This window comes from Thalia democratica, chromosome 7 (assembly GCF_965202585.1).
Source record: "Thalia democratica chromosome 7, ktThaDemo2.hap1.1, whole genome shotgun sequence".
Lineage (NCBI taxonomy): Eukaryota > Metazoa > Chordata > Thaliacea > Salpida > Salpidae > Thalia > Thalia democratica.
Genome location: NC_139171.1, coordinates 36,774,512 through 36,787,463, shown reverse-complemented (window position 1 = coordinate 36,787,463; position 12,952 = coordinate 36,774,512). Strand labels below are relative to the sequence as shown.

The 12,952-nt window shown below is 24.6% G+C and overlaps 1 protein-coding gene across 1 annotated transcript; it reads right to left on the bottom strand.

The window, feature by feature from the left end:
• Nucleotides 1–4,527: 4,527 nt before the first annotated feature.
• On the bottom strand, nucleotides 4,528–11,689 carry LOC145841066 (vacuolar protein sorting-associated protein 26B-like). Its single transcript, XM_082948432.1, has 7 exons — nucleotides 11,618–11,689; nucleotides 10,680–10,834; nucleotides 8,827–8,983; nucleotides 8,149–8,313; nucleotides 7,770–7,945; nucleotides 6,883–7,028; nucleotides 4,528–5,283 (listed from the first exon to the last, which is right to left on the bottom strand). The coding sequence occupies exons 1-7, from the start codon at nucleotides 11,677–11,679 to the stop codon at nucleotides 5,191–5,193; spliced, it is 954 nt and encodes a 317-aa protein (XP_082804558.1). The 5' UTR covers nucleotides 11,680–11,689; the 3' UTR covers nucleotides 4,528–5,190.
• Between the last annotated feature and the right edge of the window lie 1,263 nt (nucleotides 11,690–12,952).

The window sequence follows — 12,952 nt, the reverse complement described above, 5'->3', positions numbered from 1 at the left end:
GTGGGTTTAGAAGTATTTGTTTTCTTGTTGCTACCAAAAAAAAATGTTTTATTCAAAAATAAAGCTAAACTTTTCAATTGCTCTTTATTGACATACCAAACCATATCTGAATCAAAAAATCATTTTAATTGATAATCCATAGTAGTATTGTAAGTTTATTGAACAAAAACGAAAAGCTGCATGAAAAAAAAATTGGTTTAAGGACCTGGTTGCGCAAAAAGACCTCTCGGTTATAGTTTGGTATACCCAACTCAATTTAAAATTGTAGTAAAGCAAAAAATAACAAAAAAAATTTAAATTCTATAACGAAACACTTTATGAAATTATGAAAAATCAGTCCATTACCTTACAGCTTAAATAAATTACTAAACAAAAATAATCTAAAAAAATAAAAAGTAGATATAAAAGATGTAACGTTAAAAGGCGTTAAATCCTGGAGATCCTGATAAGCTAAGCTTATCGGAATATATACCACAGATGATTTTGTGTCAAAACTTTATTCCGACTAACGGCGTTTCACTGCTCTCAAATAAATTTAAAAACAGATCTACGGAGTCTATAAACTATTAATACACATTAGAAAAAAAGCATGTAGAGCTTTTTTGAAGTTAGTGTGTGCTTTTATTAAATTTGTATTTTTGTAGACAGTTTTATATTTTTATTCCAAACTTTGTTTTTATACCATAAAGTTCGTTTATAGTTACTACTCACATTAACACTATACATAATTATACATGTTTTATTTCTAATGTGTATTAATATTTTATAGACTCCGTAGATCTGTTCTTAAATTTATTTGAGAGCAGTGAAACGCAGTTAGTTGAAATAAAGTTTTAACACAAAAACATCTTAGGTAGTAAATAAATATATACATAAAAGTAAAACTTTTCTAAAAAACTAGTAATAGATTTTTAATCAAATAAGCAGGGTTTCTGACATTAAAAACACATAAAAAATATTAAAATTTTTGTTATAAGATTTATTTTTATTCTAAAACGCTTTTAGTTTTTTTCAAAAGTTTCAGCAAATAATTCAACTAATATTTATTTTATATCAAAAAGTAAAGACATATAGGTTGTAATTTAAGTATGTTTTAAAACTTAAATCCTACTATAAACTTGTTTTAAATTAACAAAAAAAAAAAGTAATTATATCATTTAAAAATTAATAACACAAAGATACAAAATTTAAAAATATTTATGCAAGAAATAAATACATATAAATAAAAATTACTAACATAATTTTAAGAACTTATGATAACCTAAACACTTTAAGCACTTACCTTAGAATCAAAACAAACAATAAGTTCTATTTTTCTTTTAAGCTTTAATTATCAAAATGGCCGATCTCTGAATTTTAAATGATGAAGATTTGGAAAAAACTATATATGTCGTTTAGTTTTATTATCAAAGCGTTTCATTTTATACTTTTTAAAATATTTAAGCTTAACTTAGCTGATAAATACAAGAGTATACAAAAGTACAAAAAAGTAAACCTTGTAGGTGTTTAATAAACGTTTTTTGGAGATAATGTTTTATTCTCAAAAATATAACAAACCTACTCTATATATGAGGTAACAAAACACTAAAATCAAAACAAAAAATATATGCCAATATCTAACTGTTATATCTCAGACTACAGAAAATAAAAATCAGTTGAATTAAGGCCATAGGGGGGGGGGGGTCCGACTTTTTATTTTACAAAAATTAACTTTGGCTTTTATATGAAAGCTTTAAATACAAACTACAAGCCTGTTTTTATAGAATTCAAAAATATCATTTAACTTTTGAGATATTTTATTTTTTGTAAAAAGTTTCCGATACAAACGTATAGACCGCAAATTTTTTGGGGTCAATTTTCTCGGAAATTTTAAAATTCACTAAAAATCTATCTCCTCCTTCATTTTTTGACCTAGAGACTTCAAATTTTCAGGAAATGTTCCTTTTAATATTTTGAAGAATCTGAATGTTGGAATTTTGAAAAATTAAAATTTTATCCACAAAAAACTAAAAAAAAGGGTAGTTTTTTGACAATAATTTTTTTTTTACTTAAAACTAAAAACATTCCTACAATAGATCTCTTTAAAGTTTAATGATACACATTCTGTAAAAATTTGAGAAAGATTACTCAAAAAATGAAGGAGGAGATAGATTTTTAGTGAAATAGTCTTTTTTCGCATTTTTAGTTTTCGCCTTCCATAAGGAACCTATTGAACGCCCTTTCTTTCATCGCTTATATCTCAAAAGTTACTTTGAGTTTTTTTAAGCGGTTCAAAGTGTCTGATAGCTCAGATTAAATTCTACAAAATAAGATCAAGTTGTAAAAAACAAAGTGGACCCCCCTATGGCCTTAATATTTGCATTATAAAAACCAGTACATACAGGGTTGCCACTTGTTTTTTCAAAAACTGTTCCAAGTTTTCCAAATTTCTTCTAGGTTTTCTAAATTTATTTCAGGTTTTTCAGATTTTCTTCCAGGTTTTTGAAAGCACATCTTTTTTTGATAATTTTTAGTAGCAAGTTATTATTTAGTTAAAAAACTGCTGTTCAAAAGATATAAATTACTTAAAAAGTTACTGTAAGTACTGCAATTGTTTTCATTATGTTGGATCCTGTACTAAATTCTTCTAAGATGGTTGTTCAAAAGCCGTTATGATGATTTAATACAAATAGCTTAAAGCATACTTTAATTTTTTTCTTAGTTTGAACATGTTATCTTTTATTAATTCTTGTAAAACTATGTTATTAAATTATTATTTAATATTGTAAAAGTTGCAATAATTAGTTAAATCATTATATTTTTTTACTAGAACTAAGTCCTAGAAGTAAGTGCTAGAACTGAAATAAAATTTAACAAGTATGCAGAACTAAAATTTGTTATAAATTACTATTTTTCTTTGATTTCTACTTGCTTCTATTGACACTTTTCTTTCACAACAATTTAAATTAAAACTTCCCTTAGATTATTTAATTTCTGAAAAAAATTAAATTGTACCTTAACAAAGTACGGCTTGTTCCTTTAACAACTCAAACATTGAAAAAAATATTGACTAATCTACTCAATGTTCCGACTTATACATTTAAAAATTAAAAGTTTAAGCATAACTTCAAAATAAAAACTACTTTATAACTAGAGGAACATACTTAAGAATGTTTTGAATAAAAATATACTTACTATTTAAATTGAAATCAGAAATTAGTTATAAAAAATAAACATTGTTAACAATTAAAACTTTACAAATAAAATATAAATAAAGTTAATTCTGGAACTACATCTGGAAGGTCTTGACTTAAGACTCACTGCAATAAAACTGACTTCTCAACATACTCATACATACCATTTCACCCATAATGATAAACAATTACAACAGTTTTATTTTCTCCTGCTTTTTAATTTCTCATTAAATTAATAATTTGCTCCAGTAGAATGATTTTATATTAATCATTTATAACTAATTAAAACAGAAAGTGAAACTGCTATTTCATTAAAATATACATAAATTGTAACTATGTAATCTGAATAATACTTTTCAAGCTTTAAAAAACTTTTTTTTTAATTAAGAAAAATACTAATAAATAATACTTTTTGGGTTTTAATCTAGAAAATTAGAAGATGTTGAAGTTTTTCTGATGTGCAATTGATTACAGATAATTGGGCGTCTTAAACTAATCAACTGTTTTAATTGCGTTTATTAACTATGTATAGTCGAGCACCTACACGGTTTGAACAGTGATATTCTGATCAGCACGAAACTTCTTTTACACAGTTAACATCGTCGAGCAGTTAACAAAAAAAAAAAATTATCATAACAAGGATGACTGAAATACATAAGCTACGATTTAGAACTCACCGCTTTGTAGTACATTTTATACGTTTTAATAAAAACATACAGTAAAATACAACTGATACTTAATAAAAACAAAACACATGCATAATATCTAAAAAAGATGACAAAACAAACATGTGCCCTTCAACTCGGAAATCCGGCTCTAACTAACTATCTGAACCTTCTACAACTGCTAACACTAACACCAGTCATGATTTACCAACCATTGCTATCTCCTCTGCTTTTGCTGTAAAGATATTTTTACTTTCGCTGAATACTTTTTTAAAAACTAATGCTAAATTGCTTTTCTTAGATTGGATTATACTACTTCTTAACTAATTTACTTCCTATGATTTAGAATGAATTTAAGTTGTGATTTAAATGGTAAGTAACAAAAAAAAACTGCTCAGTAAAAGGAAATTATCAAAAAATAAATTTATTTCTATGCTTGCACCTGACATTCAAGCAAATTACTCATTAATTAAAATGTAATTTGTTACCTATAACAATAACTTAAAAAGATAATCATTCAGAAAATGGCAACAATAAAACTATTAAATCTAACCTTGTTTAATTTAATTTAAAACATGTTTTCAAAGAATTTAAAAGAGTATAGAGTAGCGGAAAGCGACGACAAGAAGAAATTGCACTATAAAAACGAAACAATAAGTTGAAATCTTAAACGCAGCTATAAGTTTAAATTTTCAGATTAACATAATTTTCAATTTAGTAGTAAATTCTTTTTTGGAAATATATTTTTTTAACTTATTTTTTCAATTTAAACAATCAACTTATTGGTTATAAAGGAAAGGTCTTAACGATTGCCGAAGATATCAAAGTTTATATAAACTTCATGAAAATGAAACAGTAGTAAAAGAAAATCATTATTAAATGTGACATAAAAGTTTAAACTCTTTAAAAATAAAACTATTTTTTTAAATTAAACTTTAATGATTTACACAAACTTGTTACTACAATTTAAAATGGTAGATTTAAAAGATTTCAAAAAATAGTTATTATGTAAAAGATATTAAAAATAACGATATATATTTTAACTAAACCAAGCAAATGCACAAACATAATCTATACATTTTTTTAAATTTCTAACTTTAATGAATAAAAACGGAAAGTTAAGTTAAAAGTATTTACACATAGACAGTTTTATCCTAGTCTTTCACACGCTTTTATGATGAATCAATTTACTAACACACGCAGAAACGTTCATTCAACTTAAAATAAATAGTGTACAGCCTGAAAAAATCTTCCCTCTGCAATGAAACAGCGAGTCGCTGCGCGCGCGAGAGAAAAAGTAGAGATGATAATGTACGTAACAGAGAAGTTTTGCGAGAGGAATCAATAAACAGTTAGGCGGTCGGTTTTTCGAACCTTTTCGTGGCTTCTTCGAACGACTTGGCCTTGCTGGTGAGGAAGTCGTTCCTCCTCCACAACACTATCTCCTGTGTATGATTTGTTCAGGTGATAAAAATGTTTTTACTTTTTTAACATACTGAAAGCGATAAGATTGTTTTGTATTCTCGTGAGTAAAAACTCGTGAGGCACTTAACCTCTTGAAAGTGATACCCAAATGTTTACTTGAAAGAACTTAATGAAAACAAAATTAGATATTTTTAAACTATACATAACAACTAAAACTTACTGAAAGGTTTTTTTTTAGCAAAACTAAAAACACACTTTGGAAAATCTTAGAAGAAAAAAGTTAAGTGTCAAGCAACAGTAATAGCTGAAATAAAATATCACAAACAAACAAGTTCTTAACTGAAGCTGGTTAAACTGAATACACTTAAAAATAGCTTTTTAAAACTTACGAAAAATTTGAAAATCAAATCGAAGTTACTAATTTATTTAAGTGACAACCTGAGTAATAATGAGCTGATTTGCAGCATAGAAAAAAATATTAAAAAAATAAAAATAAAGAAGTGTTGTACAACGAATACAAAAAAACTCAAGTAGAAGTTTTTTTAAGATTACAACTTAAGCATAGCTAAATAATATAAGTCATTTGGTTGTTGAACATGTTTTTAGATGAGAAAAACTAAGCTTTAATACTGCTTTTAGAATACTGTTTTCGTAAAAAACAAAACAAAGATTTTCTTTAAATATTTTTATTAAATAAATTTTTAAGATATTGTTACAAAAAGTTTAATGAAAAACTTGAACATTTGTTTAATATATCTCTAAAATACCCTGAAGTACTACTTGTTAATAAATAGATATAATTTAATTGTTATAACTAAATAGAAAATTTATTCAACCGAATAGTGTTTTACTAAAAACATTTTTTAGTATTGCAATCAGCACTTTTGTCATAGCACATTTTTTACACGCAAAGTTTTAAAAATACGGATTAAAAACAAAATAGTATTATAAAAAGATTAGCTTTGGGTAACTTAAAGTGAACTACTTTCTCGAAAGTTATCATACATCAAATAAATATTTGATGATAACAAAACGTGTATAACACTTCAGTCTGAAACACTGAACTGAACGGATATTTTATGTGTGATTCATTCAATTAATTTTTAAAATTGTGATATATTTAAGAAGTAATACTTTTTCGTAAAGTTTAAGAACTACGACAAGTTTAATCAATAAATTTCAAGTTAACTACACAGTTCTGTTGTTTAATAAATATTTAACTATTTTACAATATATTAAGCAAAGTATTAGACAAGATTTATATGAAATTCTTAAATGAGTCCAGGACACAGTCAACTTTTTATTAGTGATTTTTCTTCTGCATCAATAATGAGAAAAAATCAAAAGAAAGTTTAAAAAATCTACAAATTTATTGCATACTAGTTTATTATAAAACGTTTTCAGACAAAAGTTCGTCTTCAGTAGACTTATGATAAACTTATATAAATAACAAACAAAGCAAAGTATTACAAATTTTTACTTAGCATTATTGTATTTACACACTGCTCATTGTTTTCACCCAAAATTCACTAAAACAATTAATCTTATAATAGCAAGCATGTATCGAAGGTTCAGAAAACATTGAGATGGTTTTAAAAATAAACAAACAATAAGCAAACCTGCTGCTTGAAGTACCTCCGTTCTTCCTCGTCCACAAGCACTAGGTTGAGGAAATATTTGACGCTGAACTTCTTGTTAACGTCCCTCAGGGTGGGAGTGAGGCCCTTGTACGCCGCCAGGAACAACCGGATCGGAATCGATTCTCCTGTTTAATGTTTGTTCGTTCGTTCACGGCAATGTAAAACCGTTTCAGTTGTTAGATTTTGTTAAATTTTTACTGGTGTTTTACAATAAATAAAAGTTGGCAACTGTTTAGCTCTTAAACAAATTTATATGTTTTCAATAACTTCTTTGTTAATATTCAATCATGTGTAAACTTTGGAGAATTTGTTTTTTAACATAAATAAAAATTATACAAAACCACTTGTTTTTGTTAATTGATTCTATAGAATACTGGTAAATATGTAAAGTTATTAATGAACTTTTTGATTGAAGTATAACTTTTTAATTAAAATAAAAAAATATGATTTTTATATTTTGAAGGAATTGTCTTAAAGCTATAAATGTTTTTATTTATACAGCATAGTAAAGTAAACTTTTTTAGATACTAAAAAATAAAGATTTAAATTTAACTTTAGAATGATAAAACTAAAACTGAATACACTAAAACTTATGTATTCTTTAATTGTCAAACCATTTAAACAAAATTTTCGTGGTTTTACTGTTTAAAAAATGTTAACAATAATTCAACGTTTATTAATTAAATGACATCTCAGTAGTAATCAAAACTTGATACCATAAACTTTCCTTTATAACAAAACTTATAAGCATTTAAAATCGAACAAAAAACACAAAATAGAAAAATTGACTTGTATAAGAAATTTAAACAAAAGCAGCTTTATTTAAAACATATCAGAATCACGCAAATATATTTGACACCAAAAACCTTTGACGGGGGCGCCGTCCATGATCTCGTACTTGGCAACGGTGTCCTCCTCGTGGTAGGCCTGCTGTCCGGCCCCTGTCGTCTCCCTCTTGATGATCTGAAGCTCCATGTGCTTGATCTTCACGCGCACCAGCAGAAAGTATATCTTGCCGATGATGGCGTCTTGCAGGTGGTACCTTAAAATTTGTTCGCGTTGAACTGGCTGATAAAAGTTTTTTCTTGGTACAAAAAAGTTTTAAAAGTTGCTGAAATTAAATTTATTTCCACTTCAAGTTCTAAGTAAAACCAACGCATTCACTTAAGTCTTTATGCTTTTCGAATATGTGTTATAGTATAATTTCAATTCATTGTGAGCACTACTAAAAATATTAACAACAACCTTTGCTTATTGTACTCGAATTCAATATGCAGGCAGTCCTCAATTCCCACTTCCATTTTGAGGCTGTTCGAGTTTTCGGGGTACGAGCTTAAAGTGTGCACGACAAATTCAAGCTCTCTCGTCAAGTTTTGTAGTCGTTTGACAACCGTCACTTTTAAATAGTATCTGTAGAAATAAACAGGCTTAATAATTATAATAATTACATATAATAAATAATTAATAATAATAATTAGAAGTTCATTAATTCAGTTATAAAATATTTTTTAAAAAGTTATAAGTGAGTATTGATATTACTTTTTTTTAAATAAACTAACAAATACTTGTACATGTTTTTATTAAATTTCACTTATATTGATTTAGTCTAAAAAAGCATTTAGATACAAACAATAAATATAGTATAAATTAATTTGATCGGTTTCTTTTTAAAAAAAAAATTTATCAACTTAGTTAATACTAAACGTAAATAAATAAAAAACTAAAAATATAGGATAATCAACTTTAATCCTTTACTTAACTACTCAAAAAACAGAAAGTTAACTACAGTTTGCAAAAAGAAACCATTACAGTAGAATTAATAACTGATAATAGATTGCAAAGCATCTATACATATACAATACTCAAGTTAATAACTCTGGAGATGAGCTTATATTTTTATGTTAGAAACAAGCGAGACTTTACCTAAGTCTAACATTTGATCCGAAATAAGACTCAAACGACTTCTCTACATTAGGAAATTCAAAAGTAAAAACTTTAGATTGCAACAAGTTTCCAGCGGGTGAAAGCTGTTTTGTTAGTGTTGTGAAATCATCTTGGTATGTTCTATTGTACAATACATCTGTGACATCAAATTTAGTTACATATTTCATATAAAGAAAAAAAAATTATATTCGTATCAGCTTTAAAAAAAAAGTATTACCTACTAAAAAATCAAAATCAATATCGATAATATATGTTTACTTAAATTATCAATCCTAAGACTCAATTTGTTAAAAAAATTATCTGATTTTATCAAAAAACAAAACATAGTGTAGTTATTATCAGCATTTTATACTTACACTAATTTATTACTAATTAAAATTTTAAAACTTTACACATTTATACTTTTATATTTTAGACAATTAAATTTTGAGAATTTTCTGACAAAGTTTAAACATATTTATAGGTAACTAAGTTTAGAACACTACTAACTTTCAAAATAAAAATTTCACATATTAAAAAACAAAATGTTATAAATAGGCAAACTTTTTATACATCATAAAACAACTTTTTGGTCCATATAGAATTAATAATTAAAATAAAAAAATCAATAGAATGATAAAATTATTGTGTTATTTGAATATAAAATTTATAAACAACTTATTTGAGGTTTAATAATTTCAAAATGTTAAAAATTAGTTAGTTTTCTTATTTACATGATTTTCTTTTTGAAACATTTTCTTACTATCAAAACAAGAAATTCATAAAATTAATTAAAGCGCTCTTTATGATAGAATTTTAAAAGAAGTAAATATTTTTAAAAATAGTATAAAAAATTCAATTTTTAATTATTATTTAGTAGAAGGTTGTCCTTTTTCTATTATAAATCTTAATACAAACACTTTGTTGTAGTAAAAAACTTCATTACAACCAGATCTGTTCTTATTTGTTATATAATAGTTGAAAATGAAACTAATGAAATTACATAAAATATTATTTTATTCTGTATTATTTTTGTCAAACTTAGATTAAAGTTTTTTTTTCAACGCGGAAAAATTTTTGGTTTATAAATTTATGAAATAAATATAATTTCTTAATAAGTTTTATGCTTTCAATACATTAGAAAATTTTTTGACCAGAAAACTTAAATAATGTTTATATTTCAGCTAACTTTTTTGTATAGTAAGAACTTGTATTGTTTATGAACTAAAGTTCAATAAAAACTTTTGTATCTAAGAATATAATCATAATAAATATTACAACAAATTTATAATTAAAAAAGTTCCCAAAAAATTATGATGCATTGTTACTTTGTTCTAAAAACCAAGTCAATGTTTTTCAAAAAATATAAACAAATTTTTAATGAATAAAATCATATTATTGCTTTTATTTTATGTTAATAAAAATAAATGGTAAAACAATATAATTTGTAAACATTGGTAAGCCAGAGCAATTTTGTTTTTTAACAAAAATACTAACATTGGCCCTTGTTTGAAAGCTTAAAGTATATACTATAATATACTTTCTATTCTACAAAAAAACAAATTAACTTATTATTAAGATATAATCAGTTGTTTTTAAGTTTTTCATACAAACGTTTGGAAGAGAAAGTTTGAAGTATGAATTTAGAAGAAGAATTTTAAAAACTACTTAACATCTATCTTTTAAATTTTTAATGCAAATTACTTTAATTTTGTAAGAAATTTTCTTTTCAAACAACTTGTAAGGGATGGATTTAATTTTTTTAAATGTTTTAATATAAAGCTCATAAAAAAACTAAACTTTTAAATAATTTTAGTTATTTTCAAACAAAGTGTTAATTAAGACTAACTAACCTATTTGACCAATTAGTTCTATTTTTACTCCTTTATGTTCCAGTTTACTGCCAGGTTTTAAATTAATATTAACAGCGCCAGAAACGTTTTCACCATCGTAGTAAACAAACAATTTTTGAGTTCTTGAGTCAGACACTCTGTGTTCTACTGTTTTTCTGTATATAGTTGTTAAACTAAACGTTATGTATACAGTAACAAAAAACAGGCCAATAATAACATTTCATATACATAAAACTGAAATAATTTCAATACTTAATTTATTTAGAAATTTAATATAAATATAATAAAAAATAACATATAACATAATAATATCTTGAAAGAATTTTATAAATATACATTCTCCTCTAGAAGTTGAGATATTTTTATCAGTTTTTGATAAATCAAAACATATAATATTTAATTTATGTTAGAACTTTGTATTTTTTATATGTGAGCCTAACAAAACTCAAATTAACGGGTGCATGAATTTTAACTTTTGCAAAGATTGTCACCTTACACAGGTGGTGCTTAAAAAAATAACAACTTGAGCATAGGTTGATATCAAGAAATTCTAAACTGTTATTGTACCAGAATAAATATTATTTTTAGTTTTAATTTATTTATAACTAAACATATCAACACTAGATTAAAACACTATATTGATCTCTTTTTGTCTATAACTTATTCCTTTACATAGTTATCAATATTACTTATTTTTAATTTAAACTTGAGTGAATTCTATTATGTAGAAAAGTTTATAATTTTATTAATAACAGCCAAGCATTTTATAAATTTACATACAGTACTTCTTAAATAACTTTTCTTAAATATAATTTTTTAATTATTTTTCCCAATTGTTTTGTTTTTTTATTTGATGTTAATACCGTATAATTAAAATAAATAATGGTACAGAATGGTACTTTATATAGGTTAAAAAATAAAAACAAATGCATACTTACCTTTTTTCTGCTCCATCAAGAATAATTTCAATTTCAGCACCAGAGCCAAAAAAGAAATTCATTTTTACAAAAAGTTCTAAAATAAAATTTTAGTAAAAATGTATTCTTAAAAATTAAACAAATACAAATTTGTTTACTCTTCTAATACACAACATGTGGATTAAACAGCTCATAGACAGTTAATTCACTATAATTTTTTTTTTAATTAGTTTAACAAACTTATAAAGAACATAGTTTCTAAAATAACTTTTAAAATTTAATATCATAGTGGGCCAATCCCCACTAAAGGGAAATAGGAATTAACTAGTTATAGGAATTTAGGAAGTTATAGAAAAAGAAATTATATATGAATTGATATTTGTAAATCTTTTTAAAATTCAAATTTTCCTACAGGCAAAGTTAGCTTTCTAAAATGTTTTTGCTTTATGGAATTTTTCTAATAAAGTTTTTATGGTTAAAAATAACATACTTTACTTATTAGATTTTTTGTAATTTTACAATACATTTGCAATTTTTGACCTTTAATGTTTTAAATTTAAAAAACTAATAAATAAAACAGCACAATTGACAAATTTTTGATATTTATTTAAATTAAAAGCTTTCATTGTTGTACATATTTACAATCAAAAGAGTGTATAACATTTAAAAAATTATTTTTAACTAACCTGTTTTGTTCAGATCTTTTTATTAGACATATTAGAAAATAATGTTTTTAATATTTGTAATTTTTATTTGTTTATGCAAAAAATTACAAAAAATTATTTTATTAAATTACCAATTAAACTTTATAAATAAAATTTTGAAGTAATCTTTTAAAACACTGTAAGAAATCAAATGTTTAATGTTTGAACAAGTTTTTTATAAATTTAATTTCTGAGATATCTAAATTTGACAAAAGTTAAATTCCAATACAATTTATGCTTTCTAAACTTTATCAAGTAAACTAAGTTTTACTGAATGAGCTCATCATACTCTCAATTCTTATTCAAATAGAGTGTTTAGCTAAATTCCTTCTAACAACCTGCCAACTCCTATCAATTGTGAAAGGGTCTTTTTGTTTTTAAGCTCCATGTTCAATATAATTCTAGCTTTATGACCTTTAAAGCATTTTTTTAACTGTGATACCTTTTTTTTTTTCTTTTGAAAATTGGATTTATTTAGTAGGAAACACAAAAAAAACTAGTCATAAAGTAAAAGTGGTATGGACTAGTTAGATTTAGATGTGCTTAGGTTCATTATCTAAATTGTCAATAAAAAAATTAATATTTCATGGTTTACACCCAAATAATAAAAAAATTGACCCCCAAAAACTTCAAATTGTCTGGTTTAAAACAG

What these genes read in the sequence shown, in the direction of transcription:
- LOC145841066 (XM_082948432.1), bottom strand. Translation starts at nt 11,679, where the DNA reads ATGAATTTCTTTTTTGGCTCTGGTGCTGAAATTGAAATTATTCTTGAT. An exon ending in CTTGATGGAGCAGAAAAAAG is followed by an intron (nt 10,835 to 11,617) that starts GTAAGTATGCAT and finishes AACTATATACAG; the next exon opens with AAAAACAGTAGAACACAGAG. An exon ending in AGAACTAATTGGTCAAATAG is followed by an intron (nt 8,984 to 10,679) that starts GTTAGTTAGTCT and finishes TTGATGTCACAG; the next exon opens with ATGTATTGTACAATAGAACA.